The 27815-nt window shown below is 40.7% G+C and overlaps 1 protein-coding gene across 4 annotated transcripts in view; it reads left to right on the forward strand.

Moving 5' to 3' along the window:
• Positions 1–27815, forward strand: part of znf536 (zinc finger protein 536) — a 218101-nt gene that overhangs the window by 179479 nt on the left and 10807 nt on the right. The window contains exon 8 of one of the 4 annotated variants that reach the window (XM_084006602.1): positions 15745–18338. The exons of the other annotated variants lie outside the window; for them this stretch is intronic. Within the exon in view, the coding sequence (XP_083862728.1) occupies positions 15745–15899 (155 nt within the window). The 3' untranslated portion in view covers positions 15900–18338. Of the gene's footprint in view, positions 1–15744; positions 18339–27815 lie in introns of those variants that run through there. 4 annotated transcript variants of the gene reach the window in all.

The raw sequence follows: 27815 nt of genomic DNA on the forward strand, positions 1-27815 counted from the left end.
GAAAAAAAAAGGACGAGATTGAAAAGTAATGCAAGATGAATGAGTGAACGAGTTTACAGGATGGACTTGAAGAGTGTGTGTGTGTGTGTGTGTGTGAGAGAGAGAGAGAGAGAGAGAGAGAGAGAGAGAGAGAGAGAGATGAATCGAGAATGTCGTCCCTCAGATGGACCTGGTGAGCGACGTGTCAGATCTGTCATTTTCCCTCATTGGCTGCCGACCCGCTTTCCCACAGTCCTCTTCTCCTTGGCCTGATAATGACGCTTAAGAAGGTAATGGTGTAAATGAAAGCTGCCCCCCCCCCCTCTCCCCTCACATAACCACCACCACCCCCCACCTCTGCATGTCTCTCTATCTCTCTCTCTCTCTGGGGAACAAAGAGGCCTTATTATACCTCCCTGTCAGCGTCGCTCTGTGTCTCACCACTGTACAATCACTGTTTTCAGCAGCACTATCAGCATGGGGTAAATGGAGAGAGAGAGACTGAGAGAGTGGGCGAGACAGGTAGAGAGTGAATGGGAACCTCTCTCTCTAGTGGCAGTATTCAACACTAGTTATCTAGCGCTGTTTTTTATTTTTTTAGTCTGAAGCGCATCGCTCGTTTGTTGAAAATGTCTTTGTGTGGACTTTTTTTTTCTCTTTTAAAGCTTGAACAGGCAGTGTAATTTATTTGAGGCACGCGTTCACATGACACACACAGGAACACACACACACACACACTCCTTAAGTCGAGAGATATCTTCTTATTGGGGAATCTTTCAATAAATCAATGTGACTTTAAACACATTTCCCAGGCGACGCGGCTGACCTGATAAGAAGTGAACTAATCTCTTTTGAGGCTGCCGGGAGAGCTTTGAACCAAATCTACTGTGCATCTATCACCAAGGTTATTTGTCAATGGCTGCTAATCCCAGGTAAATTTCCCTGGTTTTATATCAGGGGTTCTCATGTCTGAAGTTTCTCGGCCTTGGGAAAATAAGAGAGGAGGCTTACAGAAAGTAGGGGAACAAAAGAAATGTTATGGATTTCAGCAGCAGAACAATAGTTGAGGGAGGGGAAGGGAGAGAGAGAGAGAGAGAGAGTAAGAGTGCAAGAGAGAGAGTTTATGAACTCTTCTTTACACATCAAAGTCAGAAGTTGCATGCATCTTTATAACATAGTTTCTTATTGTTATGCTCATACAAGGCAAACTGTATTATTATTTTCTTTTCCTTTCTTCGTTCCACCGGGCAACAACAACACAATTATTATCTTCTCTTTTTTCCAACTGACCACACTGTTTTTCAATCATGAGCCCAGATGGCTGAGATGTCCATTTACAGTTAAAAGTACACTTTCAACAGTTGGCATAGATTTGTTTCCATTAAAGTGAAATAAAAGACATTTTCTGCTCGACGTATCTTTTATATTCCTCCAGAGAAGAACAATAATTGAAGCCTGAGAATACCACATTGCTAACCCTTTTTTATGACACTATGTTTATAATGCATTGTAATGTGATTATAAGTTACTCTAAGTGCTCATTGTTTTCTTTCAGTCAAGAAAATATATATATATTTTACAGCATTTGGTGTGTTGTTCTTGCCTAGATTTTAATATATGGCTTTCACTGTACTTCAAGCAAACAATGAGCACTTAGAGTATCGTATGATCACATTGTAATGCATTATATAAATAAATAAAAAAAACATCATAATGTATCACAACTGTGTGTGCCTTGCAACGAATGTTGGAGAGTGACCAGCAATCATGAAGTATAATGATACTTGACCTAAGAAGTTAATATAAAACCCTATATAGTGTGGTTTGATTATTGTTATAAAGCATTAAGAATCTCTATGAGTCTTTGAACTTACTATTAAGCGGACTCACCCTTTGGGCAGAAGTTACAGCCCCAAACAGTAGGGAGGAGCATTAAGTGGTCGGACACACCACTGTACGAACACGATCACAAAGTGTTAATATCTGTTGAGAGCTGCACCCACTCAGGTCAGAACACCATTCAGGAAGCTGTGGTGACATCTGCTTTCATTTTTTACGAGCACCCAGTTAGCAGAACGCACTAACAAAAAAAAAAAAAAGAGTGATTGTGACCAAGGTGTGGTCCAACAATTTAAAAAGCATTGTAGCGCCACACACACTAAGCACTAAATAATTAATCGGACACGTTACTGAAAGTGGGGTTTTATGTCTTTATGCTATTTCTTGTGTTGCCTCGCATTAAAAAAAAGGAACCTTTCTTTCATTTCCTTCTCCTAATTTTCCCCCCTAACTTTCATCCCCCTTTTTCCTCTCCTCCCCCCCATGTGTGCAGAAGATCATGGAAAATCTTTTGCCATATCTGTCATCTGTCACGCTCTCTGATGAACAGTTTTGATCTCTCGCTCCCTCTGTTTATGGCCGTTGTCAAGCGAAAGGAATCGTAGCCGTAAGTGCTTACACCAGCGCGTAAATAGTTTGACGTGTGGCTCGGCAACAAAGTTGTGGGAGTAAATAAGGAACCAAACAACCACGCGGAACTGCAATTAAGTTGTACGTCTGCATTATGAAATGTTTGGAGCGGCGGCATCGCTGCTCGACCCTTTTCACATCTCCCGGTCTTGATATCAAAAGTGTGTGTTGCTTTGTTCCAGAAAGACTCATTGGCTGCGAGGGATCAAAGGGTGAATGCGCGACGTATTATGGATAACACACACACACACACACACACACACACACACACACACACACAGTGGTGGAGAGTGAAGGGATATGTGGAATATGATGTGATGACTGCTCAATTCTTCCACCGTGAGGTCATGGTGTTAAGGTCCAAGTGAGATGGAGGATTATGAGAAGAAGACTTTCACAGCTGAGTGGAACTCACATATTCACGTTAAAGCCCACACACATGCACTTTAGAAATCATCCCCTTAACTAGCAATAGGATTTTTATCTGTATATCGGACATTTTTGGCATCTTTGGGCCCCTCTCTCCTCCAGGATTGATAACACAGTTCTGTGGGTTTGAGGAGCGTTTATCTGCTTGGCATTAACATCTGCCTGTGAAGGGTTTTTAACGGTGTCTCTAAGTATTTGATTTTCAGAACACATAATGTGAAACAATCTGCTGAAAAGGAGCGATGCTCCGCTTTGTTTCCAGTGGAACTTTTGCAAGAATGAGCTTCAACATCCAGCACAACAGATAGTTCATCTCATCTCCGTTGTTCAATAAAGTTAAGTGTGATAAAGGTTGTAGTGGTGATAGTTTGATAAATCTCATCAAGCGGTTTTGAAATGATTTTTCAACAGAAGTTCATTATTGACACCCAAACACATATCAGTTGAGTGTTTCCGTCGAGGACAGACGGAAGGCAGGGGGGAAATGACGGAGGGCAGGAGACGCAGAAGAAGAGAAATGGAGAGAGAGAGAGAGAGAGAGAGAGAGAGAGAATCGGGGAGGAGGCAAAGACGAGGAGGAAGTGGAGGGGTGTGGGGTGGGGGGCTGATCTTGGAAAGGTTTAGTATATCATAATTATCCCGTTAAGTAACGGCAGAGCGGCCTCCCCGGGGGAATTTGTCTTAAATGGAAGATTTGCAAGGAGAACGGGTCAGAGAGAAAAACGGCTTCCAGTCGGCAGGAAATCCTGTTTACATTTACATAATCATATCAACACTCCTTCTTCTTCTCCTTCTTCTTCTTCGTCGTCTCTTTTTCTTGGGTGCCTTTTCAAAAAAAACAAAAACCTGGAGAAAGACAAATGAGGGAGGGCTTTAGGCTGCTGCTTGTCGGCGTTTGTTGTTGCTTTTTTTTTTTTTTTTTTTTCGCTTGCTCTTATTTTCTTAAAAGTGCTGCCAGTGTTGGCAAGAATGCCTCATTTTCTTTCAAATCTCTTGCCAGCACCGCTCAACATCTTTCCACCTCATAATGTCCTCTTTAAGTGGAGTTTCTCAGACCTTTTGGCCTCTTTCCCTCGTTTGGCATGTCGGAGGGGGAAAAAAAAAGAAAAAAAGCTTAAGCATAAATAAGGAATGGCGTGCCCGGCTGTGTGAGTCTTAATTGAGATCTGCTAAGAGCAGGCAGCAGATGTTTGTAGCAGCAACTGTTGAATCATCAGAGACCACTGAAAGCCTGTGAAACCATGTTAAAAAAGAAGCCAGGTGCTCCACATTTCTCTTTTTTTTTATTTCTCACTTTCTCCGCCTTTTTTCTCTCTCTTTGGAAAAAACTGAAGCGGTGATGTGAAAGTGTATGGGGAGTTCATAGGAAGGGGTAACGAAGAAATGAGGAAAACAAATACATGGGTCAGCTGGTTTAGCAATGCTAAACTATGTGTCTACATTCATCATGCATCTGCCAAAAACAAAGAAAAGCATAGTGTTGGACATCAAAGTTTAATATATATATATATATATATATATATATATATATATATATATATATATATATATACTTAAATGTAATACATTTTATTTAACTGAATACTTAAAAAATATGCATGAATTGGTGGTTTTGGGAGATTGTTTTCTGCTTTGGCCCATTTGGCTCCACGGGGGTCAAGTTTGAAGGAATGTTGTTGGCCACCTGTTGACGGCCATGTCTGCCTGCGAACCACTAGCCCTCTGCTGGAATAACACTTGGCCTCAGGTTGTTTAGGTGTCATTTAGTTTGAGATATTTAGAAATGAATCCAATGTGAGCATAAAATCATTAAAATAAAAAGAGTTCAAATCCCTGAACTAGACTTTGAAGCTCGACAAATGAAGATCATTGGATGATGCACAACCGGCTGATCGAGTAAATGCACACTCTTCACCACATTGCTAACCCTTTTTATGACACTTTGTCTATAATGCATTGTAATGTGATTATAAGTTACTCTAAGTGGTCATTGTTTTCTTTTACTAAAGAAAAAACATATAAATTTTATATGGGAACCAGCATTTGGTTCTCTGTGGTCTCAAACGGCTGACTCTCCTGTCTGTCTTGTGAATCAAACAGTTTCTCTCCGTGTCCTCCTCTCTCTTTACTCGTTTGGGGTTTTGGCCTAACAAATGCAGATTTAACGAAGATAACGACGATCATTTGAGGTGTATCACTCATATTCTTTACTTACCTGTGTGTGCCTTCTTCGTTAGCGAGTATTCTAGACGTTAGCAGGGCACTGCACTTACCGTTGCCCTATATATGCATATTGCCCTATATAATATTGCCCTATTTGCTGCCGTCTCTAGTTCATGTTCTCCTCCTTCTGTGATCTACTGTACATAAATCCTCTATACTTCTTGTACTACTTGTCGCCTCGCTCCTTTTGTCTGTCCCCATCTTCTTCTTCTTCTTCTTCTTCTTCTTCTTCTTCTTCTTCTTCTTCTTCTTCTTTCCCAGTCAAATGAATGGGTTTGGGGATACATTTCAATGGCCGATTAACAGACTCCTTCTTCCTTCCCATCTCCCATTTGGCTTCGTGCCACACCGAATTAGTAACCAGATATGTCACCACCACCGTGCTGGTGTGGATAACGCCGCGCGCTTGTGGGAGGGCCGTGGCTTGCAGATTAGCGCCTACAATTAATACAATTGACTCGCAGGAAGGCCGTCTGCTCTCTTGTGTTTGGTAGTTTATTGGTGCTGAACTTCAAAGCGAAGCAGCAGCGTTTACAAGGCCACATAAAGGAAGGAGATAATGTGTGTGTGTGTGTGTGTGTGTGTGTGTGTGTGTGTGTGTGTTGACATTGGTCAGTGCCAAGGACCTCATGAAGGAAATTTAATTTCAACTCAGAGGTCATGGCAGGGCATCACAGAATTAAATACAACAGTGTGTCATTCTGCTGTTATAGATGGACGTATTTGGGTAAAAACATCTCTGTAATATGAACTTTTCACCAACTTTGGAAAAAATGGCTTAGTTGTTGGATAGAAAATGCATTTCACGGTCCTCAACGGCTTCATTCTCTCTTTCAACTCATAAACTATTCTTCCAATTACATTAAATAAATCAACGCATTGTTCTTCATCATGATCAATTTCTCCTCCTTCGTATCCGTAGGAGTAGTAATAGAAATAGTATTACAATAACAATAGATTGTATTTTTAGAAACAGTTATTAATGTCGAGCTGCAGTGAAAAATGCCTTTTTACCCCTTTTAGATCACATTCCTGCTCATAACGTGTATCTATTTAATAATATATGATGATCATTTAAAGAAAATTAATAATTATTTGTATTTTATTATCAAAATCGAATCTTTCTTTCTTCTTGGTTAAACAAAGTATGTATGTAGTATTGGCACTGAAATCAGCTAGTACCAACAAATAATATCATCACATCCATCCATCAATCAATCTGCAACTTTTTTTCCATTTGGTACGGAAGATAGAACATCTGTAAATGTTGCCTCAGCTCAACTTCCAGAGAGGAAGTATAGAGAAAGAAGAAAAACACACTTTACTTAGATCAGACACATTTACTAACAGCTAATACGTGTGATTTAAAAAGCTCTAGCTTTATATGCTGCTCATGTAGGTTTATTCAAAGTCGACAAGACCTTATAGAGATTTGTGACAGTACACTTTCGTATTCCCGCTCGGAACTGAGGACACTAATACAAACAACCACTGGCCTGGCCTTTTAGCCTTTGTCCGTATCTCAGAGAAAGAGGGAAGGATGTTAGTTCATGTAAGCACAAACCTTTTTCCCCGCCGACAAAAAAAAAGAAAGGAAAGAAAAGAAATATCTGTAGTGATGAGATGACCTCACCTATTCCTGCCCCCCCTCGAACAAAAGCTTCCTTTTCAGAGAAGGATGGGCGGTTGTGATGGTGAGGAAACTCGAGAGCTCAAATCCTTCATTTCCTCGTGAGAACATGAAGGCAACATGCACACAAAGTTTGTGAATACACATAGCGACACTCAGAAGAGACCAAAAAAAAAGAAAATTAAAGAAAGAAAGAAAACAAGTTCTCCAAAATGACAGCCTTCAATTGACTGTGATGGAACCGGGGCACATGGGTAGTCTGGCAGTTTAATGATTTCTTTCACTCGTTTTTTTTGTCTCTCTCTCTCTCTCTTTTACATTAGACTACAGCCTTTTTCAAAGCACAGTGTGTCACAAGCATTTAAGATGTGGCCTTTTTTCCCCTGCACATTCCAACGCCATTATGCTACATTGTTGCTGAATAAAAGGCTGTATTATGTTCCAGCCCCCCCAGTAAAAGGGCAGAAGTGGACCCAGTTTTTATCTGCTGAACGAATCAATCAGGATTATGTCAGCTGAAAAGAATCACAGACAGCCGTCGCCAGGCACTGTGTCTCTGTGTGTGCGTCAGCGTGGATATCCCCTTCTCCGGGTGGAAAGGATGTGAAATTTGCATCGGAGGAAAGCACTTGTTGGTTATGAACATGCCCAGCTTGGTGACAAAGATGTCACTTGGGGTCTAAAATGCAAGAGGACTTTTTTTTGTTCTTTTTTTCTATTTATGTATTTACCCACTCACCCGCCCCCCCCTTCAACCCAACCCTTTCTCCTCCTCTGTGGGAGGATTGGAAGGGCACTAATTATCATTTCAGCAGAAATGATTAGGAGATCAAACAGGGATCGAATGCCATTTCCTTCCATTAATGCAGGGGGTTTAGAGTGCCTGTCATGGCTTGGCTTGTCCTAGGGCCTGTGGAGGGAAAAAAACAAAACAGGGGAGAAGAGAAAGCAGGGAAGAATGGTGGATGAAGAAGAGGCTTAAGAGGAAGGGAGCGAGGGAGGGACAGGACGGGACAGGGGTTTGGCAACAGAGAGTTATTCAGTTAAAAGGCAAATGGATTTTGTAAGTTGAAAAGCCATCATTTGAAGAGGGAAAGATAATAAGAACTACTACTTTTCCTCTGTGATTTTGTTGAATTCTTAAAAAGCTGAACTCAGAAAAAGTTATGGAGGGACATTGCCAGATATTTGCAGAATTACCTTTTTAAGGGTTGCTGCAGAAGGTTGATCTGCCTGGTCCCCTGTTGCAAACCCTCACATGACATCCTCCGCCACATACATAAGGCATAACTGACCAATGATCAAGGCCGTGTATTTTTATTTTTGCGATTACTTTAGGACTTTATAACTTACGAGTTAAAATATGCAGCTTGATGGTGATAGTCCCAGTCACGGCAAAGCACCCTGTACATTTGGTTCTGAACATTTTTCATTAATGTAGAAAATATGTTCACATAGTCTTAAATGTCTTTTTCCTGTTCCGTCTACCTATTCTCAGTCCCAACTCATCAAGTCTTTCAACTAACTCCAACGTAAACCCATCCCTGTCATCATTTGACGCTCAGAGCAACTGATGTGGTATCAAGAGTGAGAAAGTCCTTCCTTAGGGAAAGGATGGAGGGGTTCAAGAAATGCAGGACTTTCACCCAGGTGACCACTGTCTGTGTCCCATGTGAAACCAAGTCAATGTTGACTTATTTCACAGCATTTTAACATGAAAACACAAAGTAAACCTAGGTTGCAAGCTTATTTTGAAAATTGAATTAACGACACATCAACTTCCTCGTGAAAACCTTATCATTCGTCCTAAAAGTTTTTTTTTTACAATTTATTTTCTTAATGTTATTTCCCAAGACATAATAAAGTGCGGTTCATGTGGGCAAGTCGAGACCCAACATTTGGGAGGTGGAGTTAAAGGAAACACTAGTGCATTTGATCGATGGGCCCCATGGATGCAGAAGATCTGGGTAATTTCATACACAGGATATCAAACGTTTTGGCTTCATGGGCCACTGAACAATCATAGTATAAGATGAAACGTTTTTGGTGGTATACCACCACAACGGTGTCTCCTTGTACACGAGCATCCCAGCAAAAAAAAAAAAAAAAACTCTTCAAGCGCAAGCTGTGCATCATGTCTTGAATCGTCTTCTTCTGAGCTCTTTAAATCCCCCTGGTGGTTGGTCGCTCACATAACACGTCATTAAAGCGTCTGTTCCGGCTTCCCGGCTCTCCCGCTTCACACTGAGGTCATCTCGTCTCGCCTCTTCTACGCCTCTAAGACTACCGCCATTCTTTTTTGACGATCTATCTGCCAAATCGACATTGTGTGATATTTATTCGAGCACGCTCTCAAGATTTAACTCCGTGAGTTTGAGGCGAAACGCGAAACCAGACCATAAACAAGCGACGCCGAAGTGGAGCTCAACAAAGTTTCGATGTTTCCATTAAAAGATCAAAGAGGCCCGAGGTGGATAGCTGGGAGATTAGCGAGGAAACAGCGAAGCGAAAGGGGCACGGTGGAGAGTGCGGATGAGGTTGTGATTGTTTCAGCACGTCAGATGAGAGAAATGTCAAAGAGAATGTGAGAGATGACCTCTGCGTTCATCGCCCATTAATGACCCTGCAGCTCCCAGCTTCATTTTCCCTCTCATCAAAAACATTAAAAAAAACATTTCCTCCTGTCTCCAATAGTCATTTCCCCCGCATTGTATTTATGTATTGAAAAAAAAAGGTAATAGATCAAGCACATTCCATTATTCTCTTATAAGATCATTAGCAAATATAATTAGATATGAAAGAAAGTAATTTGGAGAGGAGAGGGGAGAAAAGCGCTATCAGGCAGAGAAGACAGATTGTAGCATCAGAGTGTTTGGGCTTAAATTGCTCAGCGGAGGTATTATCAAGCCGGCAATCTTTTAGCCTCAGAAATAGTTTTGGAGACAGAGAGCGAGAGATAGAAAGAGGCCACTAACATTCACTTCATTGTGTTTCCCCCCAACTGCAATCATTCTTTCTCGCATTTTCACTCGCTCTCCTTTTTTTTTTTTTTTTATTCTTCCCATCCTGTCACACGCATTAGCTCGCACTCGACCCGAGAGTTTGCAGCGAAACAAAACTGAGTTTATAAAAAGAAAACAAGTTGACATGGAGTCATCGCGCACACAGGAAGAAGAAGAAGAAAAAAAAAAAGCAAACACATTATCACAGACAACAGAAAACAGGTACCCACTCCTCGCACATATTGATTCGGCTTTTGTATTATTTTTGCAACTTAAAAAAAAAGCCACACGCAAATTGCGTTCTGCCTTGAAGTTGCTTTGCGAAGAACCTTTTCGCTGCACATCTCGTCTCTCTCTCTCTCTCTGCCTCTGCCTCGGTCTGTCTCCTTCTCCACCTGCACACACAGGAGTTTTTCCTCACTCTTTGTTGCACCTTAACACCACGCTATGTTTGTCTAATAGGGATCTGAGCCGCAAGCAGACTGAGAGCACAACAATCCTGCTGCGTTTCACCACAAATTTGCTTTTTTTTCCCTTCCTTCCCTCACCCCTTCTTCTTCTACTTCTTCTTCTTCTTCTTCTTCTTCTTCTTCTTCTTCTTTAGTAGTGCTTTGAGGGATTGGGGGAGGGGGCGGGATGAGGGTGGGAAGGGTGCAGAGGAGGGGTGGCAGGGTGGATGTGGATTTTTCTAGTCTTTTGTGCGAATCACAGGGAATGGTAACTATAAACATCCTGTATTCATTAAAACCATCTAAAAATAAAATTTTGGAGAGGGGGGTGGGGGGTGCGCTCACTTCCTCGCCGCTCCTCCTCGGTGTATACAAGCGGGCCGTGTTATGCCTGGTGCCGCTCATATTTACATATTTATAAATACTGGGCTGTACAATGAGACGGGGCTGTGCCAAGAACAACACTTTCTGCTAGTGTCGGCCCGGATGCCTGGGAGAGGAACAAAGGAGCCACAGCCACCTTCAGTGGCACACTGAGGGCTCCGAGCTCCACTTTGCACACTGTAAAAGTCCATATGGACAAACACGATGACAGACGAGCCGCCACGACCACCACACTTTTGATGCCTATTTTTATTTTTTATTTTTTTTTAGATGAGATCACTTTGTCAGCACGTTCTATGACGCCCATGTGTATAAGGCCTTGTGCATATTGTATAAGCTACTCAATACTATATAACTACAAAAAAAACAGTCATGAATACTCATAATGCTTTATAACAACAATAATCTGACATATTATAAGGTCAAGGATCTGTAATTGTATCATAATTGCTGGTCACAGTATAATTCCCATAGTTGGAACACATGTATTTTATAATGTGATATAAGTAACTCTTAAGTGGTCGTTGTTGGCTTTAAATAAAGTAAAAAAATAGAATTACATATTTGCAAGAACAAAATAAACAATGTTGTAAAATATATAATTTACTTTTTTTATTTAAAGAGGACTTAACGTCACTTCTGAGCACATTATAATAATTTATTCAAAGAAAAGAGTGTAAAGTACAGTAATCGAATTACACTATAAAGGCAGTGAATGACCGGCAATTATGGAGTACTGTTTATTTATCGTTATAAGCACCCATAAATACAAAGCTTTACAACAATGATCATTACACATTTTAAAGCATTTTATAATTTGTTATATGGTCAAGAATCAGAATCAGATGCATTAATATTATGTTCATAGTGCATTATAGACAGAAGGGATGACCATAATGATTAATACATATTTGATATTTAATGTAATTGAGTGGAGTTTCTTACAGCTTCAGGACACTGCAGTCAGCCTCACTCTGTCTTAACAAGCTCTTATTCTCATGTACCTTCAGTTGGGGCTCTAAACCTTTTTTGTTAAAAACGAAGCAAAGTCTACTCATGTCCTGCTTGTGACCAGTTGCATCCAAACCTCCCAGTTGTTGTAAGTGCAGCCAAAGAATAACTTTCTTCCTCCTGGTTTTGTTTCAATCATTTCAGAAGAGGGAAAGAGTCCAATCGTTCACAAGAATAACAAATCTGACTTAAATCTCACAAAAAGGCCTGAAATATGTTGTTTTTTCCATCTGTTAATCAACTTGTGACCTTAAATATAACGTGACCTTTTCTAATTTAATAATAATAATAATTTTATGTTATTGTTGATTTTCAAGCTGGGAACACAAAACAGACCGCATAACAAACAATCAAAAATATGAAAAGAAAAACTCTGTAAAACGAGATTTAAAAAATTAAATGATTGTTTGTATCAATAATCATAAGATGCTACTTAACCATAATTATATAAATATATATTTTCCATTTACCTTTTTCAATGCAGATTGTTTTGATTAAGTCAGATTTAGACATTTATGATTTCTGCTTCAACATATTTTGAGGTGTGTAGAATACTAGATTCAATTAAAGCTTTTCCATTTTTAAGGAGCAATAATTGTGAAGAGTTTAACACAGAACTACTTTCTGGGAGTGCTCTCTACTGAAGATATACCTATGATGATATATGTTGGATCACTATTTTAACAGCACAAACAACAACTCCATTCACCTCGCTTTTGAAAAGCTTGAGCTTGAGACTTCATGGTCCTCTAAAATAGAGTGAATCATGCGTCGAGCTGCTGACACCGAGGCATCCTTCTCAGTCATCAGTGTCCGCTACAGAATATCAAGACATGCTGCTCAAATGTGCCACATCGCAAAAAGCCAGCTTCTGCTCGGTGAGCGCCTGTTTGTGTGACGCTTTCACAGACTGCTATTAATGTCAGGTGATGCCTCTGAGACTCACACATATTCACACACACACACAGTCCAATGGCGTCCCAAGGCGGTCGTCCGACACATGCTCAGAGTGCAGCGGTATGCCATTGTTCCATCCTCCTACCCATTTATCCATTCTGTTAAGCATGACACATGTATTAACAGTGGATGAATCCTGGAGCTGTGTGTCCTCACACCATATGGTTCCCTTTCCCAGGTCCTATCCTCTCCAATAACCATCCTGTCCTCCATCTGCTGTATCCCAACAAGCCATAAGAGGGCGTACTTGCTCTTTCATGTAGTCTTTTTAAGAGCGTCGAGGCGACGTGCGCATGTACTATAGATTTACTGCTCTTCCTCCGCTTTAATACAAGACAGTAATCGTTAGATAATTTTTTTTTTTTTATTGAGATGGACTTTCATCAATATCATCTATGCGGCGAGGGTTCTGACGGGCCGAGCATTTGAAGGAGACGCATAGATAAGCCCTGCGTTGATGTGATAAAGGAATGCCAGGCAGGTTTTCTGTGTCTGTGAGGTGCATCTGCCGTCTGCCCGAATGGGAAATTAAAAACTGTGAGGGGAAGTTATGCTAAATCTATAAAGTTGGCCAGGAAATCTCTCCCCCTTCGCAGTGGCAGTTGTTTGGGGAGAAGGAGCAGCGTGCTTAAATAATAACATTCCAGGTGGCTTAGTTAATGAACAGTGAAAATCAAATATGGGGCCTAATCTGGAGCTCGTTACAGGAAGTTTCTTTACAGGGAAGTCAAAGGCAGGAAGTGCCCTTGGGGAGAGCGAGACACTTTTTGTAGCTTCAAAACAAGGGAACTTTATTTTGGGGGGGTTCATTTTAGTCATGTTGTTGTACGTGGTATACAATTTAAGAATAAGTGAGATATTTAACAGCTTCTTTAAATTTTTAATTCATATTTTTAATAAGAGCATTTTAGCAAATCAGGTCCTTTAATTTAAACAGTCTTTACACTTTTAAAACAGATTTTGAATGCGAATCTCCATCAGAAGGGAAATGTCTGGTTTACCCGTCTCTCTGTAGAGGCGTATGCTCAGCTACATGCTGGCTTCAGTGTCTTATTTACTGTATTAGCTTGCCATCTTGTGGTGAAAGTCGGTAATGAACTCCTGTCCTTTGGTAGTGAGGATTTATAAATGTGAGTTTGATGGGGAAAGCCAGTTAGCTGAGTGTAAGAGAGAGCGGCCCTTCAGTGAACGCAGCTGTATTCTCACCACCCGTCATCTTAATGGTGCTTTGTGTGATCTAATCCCAGTGTATCTCATACGTCCCAGTTTTTCAATGCGACTATCACTAGAATAAAAAAACAAAAACAAACAGCTATTTGTAATTATGCTTTAGGAGCAACGGAGCGATGAGCGTGGATCATTAAAAGCAGAAAGCCATATGAGATGTGGAGTCAAGCAAATGTTGGTTGGAGTGATACTAAGGTCGTTCACTCCGCTCACAGACAGCTTGAGAGTTATTACTTGGTGGTGAATGGAAGAGATGTTTTATCATGTTATTAGCTCTTTATTTTCCCTCTGCTACAGCGCCACTTCCTTTCATTTTCATATCCATTTCCGTCCTCGCGAAAAAGCACAGCTCAAATAAACCTGTGTTTTAATTTGGTTTTGTCAGATTCATAACGCCACTTTAAAAGAACATGACATGCAAATGTGTTCGGCAGTGTTTTATTGCAAAATAATTTTCTAAGAAGTTGCTGAGGGAATGGAAGTGTAGAAAAAAAAGGGGGGGGGGGGGGGGGGGGGGTTGTATTATTTAGTGGCCGCTGCTGTGGGACCTAATTACAGTTATGCATTTCTTACTGTTTCACTGAGGCTTAAAACTTTTTTATTAGATTTACTCCCTTCTCTTCTCACCCACCGTCACACTTCCTGTCACACTCATTGAGCCGAACCAACTTGATTGTAACAAGTATGAAACTATTCCACTTGGCATAACCATAATGTGTTAGCGTTTGGTATCATTTTAGAAATGATTATATCACCGAGCGCCCTCACGCTGCTTCGCGATGTAAGCCCCTGTTTACAGAAGATGCAAACATAGAATTAGGAGGAAACGAATGGGAGATTTGTGCAGTAAATATAGCAATGGAATGGATCCATTGCTGACCTTGCTGGTGTAAGGAGCAGCCTCTTACCTCGCTAATAGCCACTTACGGTGATTGTTGGAGTCGCTAGATGAATAACAGGGACTGCCTTGAATGCCATGCAAACCAAAAAATAATAATAATAATAATAAAAAGAGTCCACTTATAACGTCATACTACAGTAAATGGACATGGAGGTAATCTGTGGAATCATTGTATCTGAAGGTGTTTCATTGTAAGGCGTTCCTGTTATTTTGTCCACCCTAGACACTAAAACATGATCAGTTTATTAACGTACACAACAGATGACTGACATTCCTTCAAACGCAAAAGGGATTTGGGACTGTGAGCTGAAGGTTTTTCTGTTGCTGGTCCGAGTCACATGATGAAATCCAGGAGAGACATATAAAGGGTCAGTTCACTGAAATGTACATTGTCTCACTAGCAGTAGCCATGCCTATGCTCTTGGTTTCATTAGTCCGTGTTTGGATACATTGAAATTTCCACCACCACACAATGGAGGTGAATTGAATATTGTTTGTTAGGTACTCAGATGAGGACCTAACACTTGTTCTATTTTTAGCTCTTACTTTATCGGCAATGATACGTTGTGGTTTCTTTGTTTCCTTCTTTTGACAAATGTACTTATTGTGAGTCGCTTTGGACAAAAGCGTCTGCTAAATGACCTAAATGTAATGTAAATGTTTGTGGGAAAATTATGTTTAAGTGTCCCTGTAATCAGGCATAATGCATAGACTTGTCCTAGGAAAGTTTGAACTTGGACTTGATACCAAAGAAAGAACCTTAACTATCTTTAAGACTAGATAGAACTACAGGTAAGTGAACAATATGTTATGTCTTTGTCATTTGGGTGAAATGACCCTTTAAAGTCTTTTCAACTGACACACTTTGGTATGGCACCCTGGGCAAATCTGATAGTCTCAAATATCCATCCATTTGGCCACACTTGACAATGTGATGCAATGCTGAGTGTGTGTGTGTGTGTGAGTGTGTGTGTGTGTGTATATGTGTGTGTGTGTGTGCATATATGTGTGTATGCTGATGGGTGGGGTCAGTGTGTTGGGTCCGTGGTGCTAATCTGCCTCTTGTTCTCTCATTGGCCATAGTGCATCTCTGGGTAGGAGAGGAGGACCAGCCAATGACCCACGACCCCGCGCTGACCCACGACTCCAACCATCTTAACAACGACCTTAACCACCCTAACAACCATAACCTAGGCGACCCAGAGGGGCTGGACGCCCACGCTGTAAACAAAGACTAACGGCCCGCACCGGCAGGATGATGAGGATGAGGATGAAGGCGATGATAATGAGGAGGATGGAGGATAAATGAAGGAGTACACTATAACAAAGACTTTATTTAAGATGAAAAAAAAAACACATACTACCGTCAGAGTGAAAAGAAGGCGTGAACTATACGAAGGACAGTTTGGGACAGTTTCCTTTGGGGATGGATTTGCGAGATGCTTGGACACTAAACAAAGTGAAGGCAACTTTCCTGTTTTGTCGCCTGTGGTCTGAACGCCCCTTGTCTTTGTTGTCTTTTCTCTTGTACAATGTTGTTTTTTTTTTCTTTTTTTCTTTTGATGAAACTACCTGTCTGATTAGCACTTCCTGTAACTGGCACCGCAATCTCTGATACATTCCTTGAGCTAGAAAGGTGTGTCTTTTTTTTAAAGAAAAAAAAAAAAACGTAGTCCTGAGGTGTAGTGCTTAATCAAATGCTTTCAAAGACTTTCCCCTCCTGTTACATGAAGAAGACAGCTACTTCCACGGGCCACCCTTATATTGCACCTGGAATGTATTCTACTGTAGAATAGAAACTCAACTTTACCGGGCTGCTGACAGAGACCAAGCACATTTCCTGTCAGACCGGCCACTTCTGGCTCTCCTATCAGCTGTCTTAGAGTCACTGTTTATGTCCCATCACCATGCATCACACTTGTTATGGTTAACAAAGGACAGGGCACCATATGACAATCTACAATGCAAGTAAAAAAACAAAACAAAAACAAAAAAAAACAGGTGACATTTGATGATGGTGGTGCTAATGATGATTGTGAAGAAGAAAGACTATTCAAACTGCCCTAAATGTACTATAATACTACAGTATATCCCCCCCTCTCCATAACCAGGCCAGTACAGGCCTTCACCCTGCTATATGGCTCCTTTTCTCTTTTTTTCTTGTTCTGTATCATTCGACACAGCGCCCATTGACGCTTAATGTACATAGAGAGATATACAGTAGTTAAAAAAAAAAGTGAAAACAAAAGTTTTAAAAGCATTTGTGACAAGGAAAAGCAAAGATGTTTTCACGGCCACGTTCTCTAAAGGTAGGCTTTCTTCTAGAGTTTGACTGAGAAGAAATAAAAAAAAAAAACAGAAGGGGGAACAGTTTGTTTCTTTATCGCCCTCCACCCCTCTCTCGTCATCTCTCATGTCAACCTCAAGGACTTTAGTGTTGCAGATGTTTCTAAAATACTGCCACTGATCATTGTTGCACAGTGTTACTGACTACTGAAAATGGTTTGATGTATTTACTTTAAGATGAGAAAAAAAAGAACAAAAAAAAACTGGAAAAAAGACATATTGTGTATAGCCTTAGATACAAGTCATCTGTTATTGCTTCTACAATATGTAGCTGTGCTAGACTGTAGGACGTAGGGTTGATTTTATTTTTAATTTTTTATATGTACTGTACATTAATGCCTTCTCCATTTACTGATCAAAAAAAAAAAAGAAGAGGAAAAAGATGACAATCGTCTCCTGTGCTGCAAACATATTTGCTCCCATATATACAGAGTCCATTATGCATAGAGGGACTTAATCCTTTCTTATTTCTTTCATTTGTTTTGGTTCTCTGAAGTATTTTGCACTGTGATAGTATTATAAATCCAACCTATACAGTACAAAACTAGCTAACTAACTAAACTGAAGGTGTGTGTTTGTGTGTCCCTTGGCATTGTGAAATGTTTCTACGTTATTTTTTTGTGAAACCCAGAGAAAAATTCTAATGCGGTATGTACAGTCCAAATATAATACTTATTTCAGTTTGAGCAACGTCTATACTGTATGTGGCTTTGGACAAATTGTTACCCCGATTTCTTTTGTATGCAAATTCCCTTTTTAACCTGCAGTTGTAGGCGCGTTACTGCTTCAGTGCTCAAATTCCAACTTGAGAAGAATTTGCTGCAGTACAGCCTCTGTTTGTATTTGTTTCTCCCCCCCCCCAATTCATTTTAATTTGATTTATGTAGACTACAATTAACCATTCTTTCAATTCCAATATGCCAGGAAAAGAGGGGATTAAAAATAATATGAGTGAGACATATGAAACGTGAGAAGAAATGGTTGTAGGGAAATATAACAGGGTGTTTGAAGGGAGGAATTCTGGAAATGGGGTCCGAGTAAACCAATCAGACGTATCCTGCTGGAGGCACTGAGGCTTTGACCTCTGACCCTATCTCTGTTTTCCAGAGGTGTAAAGATGAGAGATGAATGGCGAGAGTCTCACTTGGGCTCTTTCCTTGTCTGAACCAGCTATAATGAGCATTCCACTCCACATATTATGTACAAAACCTGTCTTGTGAGCTGAACACTCTTTATGTTTCACTGTACCCTCATGGCAGATGCTTTGTTTTGTAACTACTGAACTGTACTTATAGTAAAAATAAAATGTATTCAAACTAAAAAAACAAACAAACAATGGATTCTCACAGAGCAAACGGCCTGTTTCATGTTTTTTTAATTTCTTCATTTCTGACAGAGCGAGAATGAGGAAGGCGATCCACCGTGTCGGACTGTGATCAGAAGTGGGTAAACTGTTTGGAGAGTTAGTCTGTCACTTTCAGCCCAAGTTATTATCTTTCAGTCAACGTGTGAAAGCTTCAGGGACTGTGACCGCGATGTCGAATGCACACAACAAAATAACTGTCTGCGCTACTTCGTCCCCCAAATGTGTCCCTAAAGTAGCTGTCGTGAAACCCGTATGAGGAAACACATTCCCGCATTTAAATCACAGCAAAGCACTTTAACATCAAATGAATGCAGCATTAATCAGACATCTTGGTCTTATCCACATCCTCTTTCTTTATCTGCAGATGAAGTTCTCTTTGACAGCCTTTTGAGTGCATGCATCCGACCTCTCCTTCATTCTTCTCTCTTTTGGTCGTTCCCACTTTAGAACTGTTCCACTTCGTATACCCCTTATCAAAACGTATTGTTTTAAACTAACAGCTACAATTGATCGGTGTCGACAAATACCTGCAGTAGACAACACAGTTACCTGCTGTTCTTCCTATCGTAGATCAGAAAATCAGATACCGTATCCGATACCAATCATGCTGTTGCAAGCAGAGAGTATGCTGCATCCAAGGTTATATTCGGTGTTGGAAGAAGTACTCAGATCCATGGATGGATTACTGAACAGGCCTACCGGTCACAGGCCCAGGGGCCCAAAGTGTCAGGGGCCTCCCTGGTCACCTCCAAAATGTTACTCAAAAGACAAGACTCAAGAAGACCACAAAGAGACACAGAAAGAATAGGAAGAGACTTTAACAACTAAAGACAGCTGAAAAAAAAAGACTCACAATGAATGTGAAAAGAGGCAAATAAAATGACAAAGAGACACACAACAACTCCAAAGTGTAAACTGATAACAAAGAGACAAAAAGTGACTACAAAAACATGCAAAACAACTACAACATGGGGCAAACAATCACAAAATGACAACACGGAAAGAAAGAAAAACACTACAAAAAAGGTAAAACAACCACAGACAAAAAATAGCAACAAAAAGATTTAAACAACAACAAAGTAAAACAACACAACAATCTTGTTCCCATGTAGGAGAGGTGGTGGGCCTTACATGTCTGGTCCAGGGCCCGGGGGTCTCACAATCCGCCCAGCCTCAGATCTGAAACAAACATAGTTATATAACTGGAAAACATATGCAATACTGTATTCAGAGATTTACTTAAATAAAAGCAATTCTGTATTGTCAAAAAAAGTTACTGTGGGAACCACCAGTCAGGTGTGTAGACTGGTCTAAATGCGACCTGGGGACCACCAGCCAGGTGTCTGTACTGGTCTAAATGTGACCTGGGGACCACCAGCCAGGTGTCTCTACTGGTCTAAATGCGAGCTGGGGACCACCAGCCAGGTGTCTGTACTGGTCTAAATGTGAGCTGTGGACCACCAGCCAGGTGTGTGGACTGGTCTAAATGCGAACTGGGGACCACCAGCCAGGTGTGTGGACTGGTCTAAATGCGACCTGGGGACCACCAGCCAGGTGTGTGGACTGGTCTAAATGCGACCTGGGGACCACCAGCCAGGTATGTGGACTGGTCTAAATGTGAATTGGGGACCACCAGCCAGGTGCGTGGACTGGTCTAAACGCAACTAAATGGACTGGGCATACTCAGCTTATACTGGAACACTGACTGTGGCTGGAAATAGAAGTAAGTGTAATTGAAGAATGGACAATGTGTTATAGGATTATCCTTGATCAGTATTAAATATTCTGTTATTATTAAAAATGGTGGTATTTTTCCAGTTCATGTTGTATAATCACTACATACTTATAACAACTCTGGCACATATTATCAATCTGCTGCAGAGGATCAATAAAATAAGAATAACTTTTCCTTTACCAGTTGTCAGTGACACATCAATTTTAAATGTGTCGTCATTGATTCAATCATTTAGGAAAACATTTGCACAAATGCATTATTATCCAATCTATGTCTAAGATCCTCACACTTGTTTACTCCTTTTTAAAAAGTCTTAATGATCACTGACAACGGTTAGCGTCATGTTGAGGGGTCACAATTCAGGGCAGCAATATGATTTCCATCATTGAAGAGTGATACCGTGCTGCAGGAATACAGTTGGCATGATTTGGAAAGGCCAATGTTGTTCAGAGTAGAATCAAAATCCGAAATATATTTTTTTTTTCAGTTCTTTTCAATAAATGTTTTGTCCTCGTGATTTAGTTCAAATGGGTTCATAAACGGTGTTCAAGGTCAGACAGAAACGAGTGTGAGTTTACAGTGAGTGTGAGACGGCTGAGGCCTCAAAACTACACTAATATAAACCTCCTTGTGTGTGTGAGAGCAAATATGTACATATGTGGGTGCCAGTATAAATACATTTTGCAAAGCAGTTCCCTTATCATAACATTTAACGCCGGCACAAAGTGTCCTCTCCGCCGGCTCAACTGACTGTGCTTTTCAAAGGAAGGAAATATTTCACGCTCGATCTGTGCCGCATTGAATCCGTACTTGTGTTAACCTAACGGCAGGACCCCGAAGGCTGCAGCGCCGCTGGGAGGCCGCCCAGGTCAATGCCTTACTAATTTTTAAACGGATCAGCTGCACCACACCAGATGTTGGTGGGTTGGTGGGGGGGGGGCTCATGTCTCCGAGTCTGTTGCCAATAAAACTCACATCCGGAGAAAGTAACTGTTTGACTGGTTTATATCTACACACACACACACACACACACACACACACACACACACACACACACGGCCAAGGATTTTAAGATGGCTGAGACTGAACAATCAGTATACTGCTAGTACATCATGAGCTGTACATTTGAAGCGCGCGCGCGTGTGTGTGTGTGTGTGTGTGGGCATGCATGAATGTGTGTGTGTGTGTGTGTCATGTGAGGTGTGTGTCTCCATGTAACGGGGCACATGTGTCTGATTAAAGAACACATTAGGTCATCTTTCATTTCATCCGGCCTGTCGTGTGTGTGTGTGTGTACATGTCTGAGAATGTGTGTGTGTGTGTGTGTGTGTGTGTGTGTGTGTTGCTGTTCATTGTTCAGACGAGTACAACATTTGAAGCGACCTCTTTCACATTGTGACGAACGCCGCTCTTTGCCCTTCATTTAACTTCCTCTCTCGTCATTTGCTCCGTCTCTCCCCGTGTCTTCCAGTTCTCGTTCCCTCTCCCTCTCTTCAGTATCCATTTCCTCTCATCCTCCTCCGTGGCATGTTGTGCAGCCGCGTGTGTAAGCACATGTTTGTGCATGCATGCCGCCGCATTGTATAATTGCGTGCATGCTCCTGCGTCTGCGTGGGGATTTGATGTGCGTATGATGACGCTCTGCAGCGGTTTTGCCGTTGCCAGCCTTCGGTTGGTCACCGGGCAGATGGTGACCTGCTGATGAACCCGACTTTCTGCTCATTTGTTCAGCTGCCTCTAATTTCCCCTCCCTCCTTTACATTAGAGCGGATGGAGTCTAGCAGCGCAGCGCTGTTATTGGACCACCAGAGGGCAGAGCAGACCATGTTTTGGTGCAGAGCTGGTGGCAGGGTTGCGGTCCTCCTCTGAGGAAGTTGCATTGAAAAGAGAAACATTGAACGCCACTGAATACATTCTGTGTTTTGTGACCCTTTTTGAATACTTTAAGGCCAAAATATTTTTTCACACTTTAACAAATAATTTCCAATGTATTGAGTATGTAGAAGGAAATTTACAGACACAATATCAGTTAACTGAATCATCAAAACAACTTATCATTCATTGAATTATTATTAAATGTAAAGAAAGAGCAGACTTTATATTTGGTACCTTGTCAAAATTATTCTGCACTTATCTTAAATCCTGGCTTCATAAAGAGGGTCAGAGAAAGACTCCTGACACTATCTCCAATGTCTTTAACAAAAAGGTGTGTGTGTTCACGCCGTTGCCTGTTCGATCCATCTTTGTAGTCACCAAACAGAAGCAGTCAGGTTCACTATTTCACCCACATTTTAATTGAGTCCAGAGTTTGGTTTAACTAATTTACTTTTCATTGTCTCTTTTCCTCTACGTCTATCATTCCTCCATTATTGAAAATATTGCAAATACACCGATAAACATGAAACATGAAATATCCTTTTTGTGCGTCCGGCTGCCATGTGTTCCTGTCTCCTTCCTCTAGATAGCCTCCAAGGGCCGTAAAAAAGGCTCCGCGCAAACCTGCAGCTTCCATATACTGAACTTACTCTCACACTGTTCCAAACCCCTTGGAAGTGCAAAACTAAATGTACAGTTATTTAGTCTATAATAACCTATGCTATGTTATTGATGCGATTCATAAAATGTGCCGCCACGATACTCGACGATGCTGTATACGTTGTAAGAAGTGTCGACAGAATTCCTTAAATCAACAGCAAGTTAGTTGCCATCGCTTTTGTGGACTGATTAATTCATTTCAATTTCCGAAATTTTAAAATGCCTCCGATCGTCATCTCTATAAATGTGTGAGTTTCGTTTTCATATCACCGTAATTGAACCAACTTGAGCATTTGGACTGTCGATCTGACAAGACAAGCAATTAGAAGACGTCACTCTTGGAGTCTGACGACATGTCTGCGGCGTCTTTCGCTGTTTTTCTGGTATTTTATAACCAAACCGTCAATAGATTGATTGATGAAGAGAGGGAGAAAGAACTGTTAGCTGCAGCCCTGATTTTAAACAGATCATATACTAAGAAATGCTAATGTGACAGCTTGTCCCCTCATTCTCATGCACCCTTCTGTTTGCTGCTAAGCATCTGCGCGTATGCATGTGTGTGTGTGTGTGTGTGTGTTTTATGCAGGGCTAGTGTGTTGCGTTCTCCCTCGTTCTCTCTCCTGAGCTCTTATGAATCGATGATCATGTGGTGTAAGGGAGATAGATGGCCCCCAGCTCCATCTTGTCTCCTCTAATTGTAAAATATTAGTTACATTAGACTCTGGCCTATGATTAATGGAACTTATTTGGAAGGTGGACTCTCTCTCTCACGCACACACACTTCTCCCTCTCGCCCTCTCTCTTAGTTACCAACCTCTCCAAAGTCTCTTCCTGAAAGAATTGAGTGATTTCACTTAAAGCGGACAAATAGGCTTCCCCTGGTTGGGAGGAAAAGTGGGGAGAGAAGACTGGAAAGAAGAGGAGGAGGAGGAGGAGAGGAAATGAGGAAGGGAGATAAGAAAGCTTATGGAAGCGGGTAAATAACAGCTCGACCGGAAGAGGTTTTAAAGAGTTGCGGTGATTTAAGCTCCGTGGTAGATAATTCTCTATACACGTCTTGATCGTGTTTACAAGCTGATCTCTGTGAAAAGGGGCTATTTCTATCTTGTAAGTCTAATGCTACTGTTACCTGCCTCATGAAAAAAATGCTTCCAAAGAGGAGTCGCTAAGTTCATGCAGTGAAAGTTTGCACTGTGGAACCGAGGCGGTCGAGAGTTTTGCTCTCGTTTTCAGTCAGTGGAGAGAAAGAAAACTTTAATTTTCGGATGTGATGATTCCTCTCCTTTTGTTTTGCACAAATTGGAGGCAAGTCCTTGAGGAGCACCGGGCTAGGGCAACGTGACACACACACACACACACACATACACACACACACACACCTCTTCAGTCAGTGTGATAACGCTGGCAGCTCCTCAGCTGCAGCTTGTCTCACACCTGCAGGCAGTAAAAACAGCTGATAGGATGACCAGCATCAGCATGACCTTCCTGGCTACTAGTGTTATAACGTTAAGATATCATTACCATTATTTACAATTCAAAAAAATCTCAAAGTGTCTTCGTTTGGATCATTTTATACAGGCACAAGAGGTTCATTGATTTGGGAACACACTATTGCAGTTGTATTATTTTATTGATACAGGTGTTTGCGTGGACACAAGAGGAGGGAAAGTGACAAGAGGACAGATTCTAATCTTTTTTTTATTTATTTCACAAACAGCTCCATATGTTTCATGCCCGCAGTTGTCACTGCTCATGAATCAAACGGTGCAGTTTTGCATCACCTGGGTCAACGTTTATGCCAAGAATAACTCCGGTTGAAACTGGATTTTTTTTTGGGTTGTTCTGCCTGTCATCACAAAGAATAAAGATTATACAAAAAGTAACAATAATAGACACAGATAGCCTACAGTAATATGATTCCCTTTAGTCTCTGATAGGCCTGCTTTACTTTAATGATTTTTGGTATTTATTATCATCATTTATGTGATAAGATGACGAGAGGTAGATAATTATTATTATTATTATTATTATTATTATTATTATTATTATTATTATTATTATTATTGTTATTATTATTATTATTATTATACAGTGTTCTTTTCAGTTTATGCAGTTTTTTTATTTATGTTCTTGACTGCAGTACTTTGCTTTATTGTTTATTCTTTTTAACAACTATTAAAAACGTACTTGACAATAAACTCCTTTCAGATTCTGATTTCTGACATCAGCACATTTGCTCTAATTTGGCAGAGATGAAATAGAAACAATCTCCCCGCTTAGCAAGTCACTAATTGGTGGAAGTATTCAGACCGTACAGGTAAAGTATTTAATTAAAAACTGCATGTAGAGAAATACAATATTATTATTAAAAAGTACTAAAATATAAAAAAAGTAAATATGCTTTACTTTAAGGTAGCAGGCTGATGCACTTTATAATTGCATGGATTATTTTATTTGTTCATATTTTCTGTATTATTCAATTATCAGTGACAAAACAAGAATTTACAAAACAAGTGAACGAAATAGATGTATTTACAAAACAATGGTATTTGCAACTATACTAGTAAAACAATATAGTAATACATACACAGGAAAATATATATATATGAAACAAAACAACAACAAAAAATAGAAAAAACACAAAAGTGAAGAGGAGGAAACAGAGGGGGAAGGATAAGAAAGATGCCATGAATTATTATTTAATCGTTTTCATGTTGTTGTGTTTATATTTGGATTTTCTTGCTGGGGGAGAGGAATCGGAATGGCATGGACTGTTTGACCTTACAGTATATGTCACAGACATGAATAAGAAATGCTGCATTATGCTTTACTTAGTCATTGTGAGTATAACTCCTGTACTGCATTAACACGCTACACATATTCACCATACTTGTAGTTATTGAGTCCAACAGGGACGTGTGATCGTGTGGCTGGTGTTTGTCCATTTTACACCTCCGTGACGAAAAATAATTCCTCTATGGGGTGAAGGAAGGGAGGGGAGGTGGGAGGCAGAGGGACACCCTCCAGGGATGGGCTGTCAGTCAGTGTGTGACTGGCGGAGAACGGTAAAACGCCACATCATCCAACATAACACAACAAGACATTCTGGATTCTGCCTCACCTGCACGTCTTTCAGAGTGGTTCTCATGGGAAGAAAATATGTGGCTCAGCGTTGGATGTCCCAATAAGGAGTTTGTGCAAATTTTTTTTTTAAACGTTGATGTAGCATAATTGTGTGTATAAAAGCTTGTAAACACATGCTGTAAATAGAGAGGTTTGGTGGTTGTTGAGTATGAAAGCAATGAAAAGTGATCCACAGTTTTGTCCCATTTGAATTCTGTTGTGCAGACTAAGTTATATTTTTTTTAACTGTTGAATTCTGAGCAGCAGGAATCAAAGCCTCCCTCTTTGGGGTCCAGATGATAACACCTTAAGTGTCTCATTCTGGCTGTGTCTGTGTTTTCTGACGGTTTCCCGAACTTTGAGCAGTTATGGCCGTGTATCAAGGTCAAAGGGAGTTCACCATGATTAATGCTGCAGAACAGCCGACGCTCTTTGTGTCAGAATGTGAGTGAGAAGCAGGTGGCCGGCATATCTGTCAACCCCCTCTGCCCTCCATTTATTTTTATTTTTTTCTCTTCATTGCTGAGAGACATGGATGATAGCCCCCCCCCCCCCTCACCAAGTGGAAGTGACGAGGCGAGTGAGTTAAACAGGAATAATAATAATAAAATAATAAAATAATAATAATAATAATAATAATAATAATAATAATAATAATAATAATAATAATAATAAAAGTTCTAAATTAATAAATTCGAAAAGACTCCTAATACAGTCCAGAAATGTGATCTATGTTTCCTGGATTTGGAGGATTCAGCTGATGGATCCTTCACAGACCAACTTATCCCAAGATTTTATTATGCGACCGTGACAATTGGATCAACATGGCGTCTTTGAGTGGAGCAGCAGCGGGAGAAGCAGCAGAATAAACCCTGAAAAATGGCATGTGCCAATGACACATATCCTCTGTCACAATATCAAATTAAAAGTAATACTTCATTATTATAATTATTTCTGGCTCCATTTTAGTCCAATTAACATTAGCTACCTCTTCTATGCTTGTCAACCACAACTGGTTGCTAGGCGACAGGAGTGGCAAATATGACGCAGAAAAGAATTCCTCTGTAGACCAGACCCTCTCATTTCAGAGACCGATCGGTTCTTTAAAGGACCCAGCCGATGTAGACCGGATGCGGCCCCTGCAGTGGGACACAGCTGTGTGTTTTTTTTAGTGAATGAAAGTTAAGCGTAACCTTTTTGGTCGCATACAGATGTGATTTATAATGTTTGGTTGTATAGGGCCACCATCTCGTATCGCTTCTGGTTCCAAAAAACCAAGATGGCGACGGCCAAAATTCCAAAGTCGGGTCTTGAATCAGTTCACAGACCAACGGGTGACATCACGGTGACTACGTCCACCTTTATTACACAGCCTGTAGTGAGTGAGTGAAAGAGGATAAGAGTGAAAGAGCAATGAGAGGAAATAGGTGAGTGAGAGTTACGACGTCAATGAATAAGCAAACAGATGAGTGAATGAAGTGAACAGAAAGTTTGAGAAAGCATGAGAAAGAACAGCAGTCGACTCCAGAAAAAAAGCCATACAAAGTGAAAATAGAACGAGAGATGAAGACAGAAAGGAAGGAGCTGCTATTTTGGGTTCTTATTAACAGGTCCTACTGGTACAGCAATTAATAATCTAGTTCAGTATTTAACATGGGACCTAGTCCCTGGTGTGGACGTTTTAGCTGGCTTTGATGGTGAAAGAGCTCCTTCCCCCCCAACCCCCCCGCAGTTCCTCTCCTCTCCTTAAGTGCCTCCCCTGGTGTTATTTGCATGTTGGTTTTCTCTAGTTAAGCTAGGAAACAGACCAAATCGCTATTCCCTAAACTTCAGGCCAATTTTCTATCAACACGCCTGCTCGTTGAGGGAAATGCTCTTAATTCATCAGAGGGAATCAAGAGAAGGATAAATTCCCTTCAGGCTGTTTGAAGTAATGTAAATGTATTTATTTTTGGAAAGGGTAGGGGTATTCATATATTTATATATATTACAAAAAAAGGCATGCAGTCATTCTGGCCACAAGTCTTGATCATCATTCAGAAAAAAAGG

This window comes from Eutrigla gurnardus (genome assembly GCF_963514095.1).
Source record: "Eutrigla gurnardus genome assembly, chromosome: 1".
Lineage (NCBI taxonomy): Eukaryota > Metazoa > Chordata > Actinopteri > Perciformes > Triglidae > Eutrigla > Eutrigla gurnardus.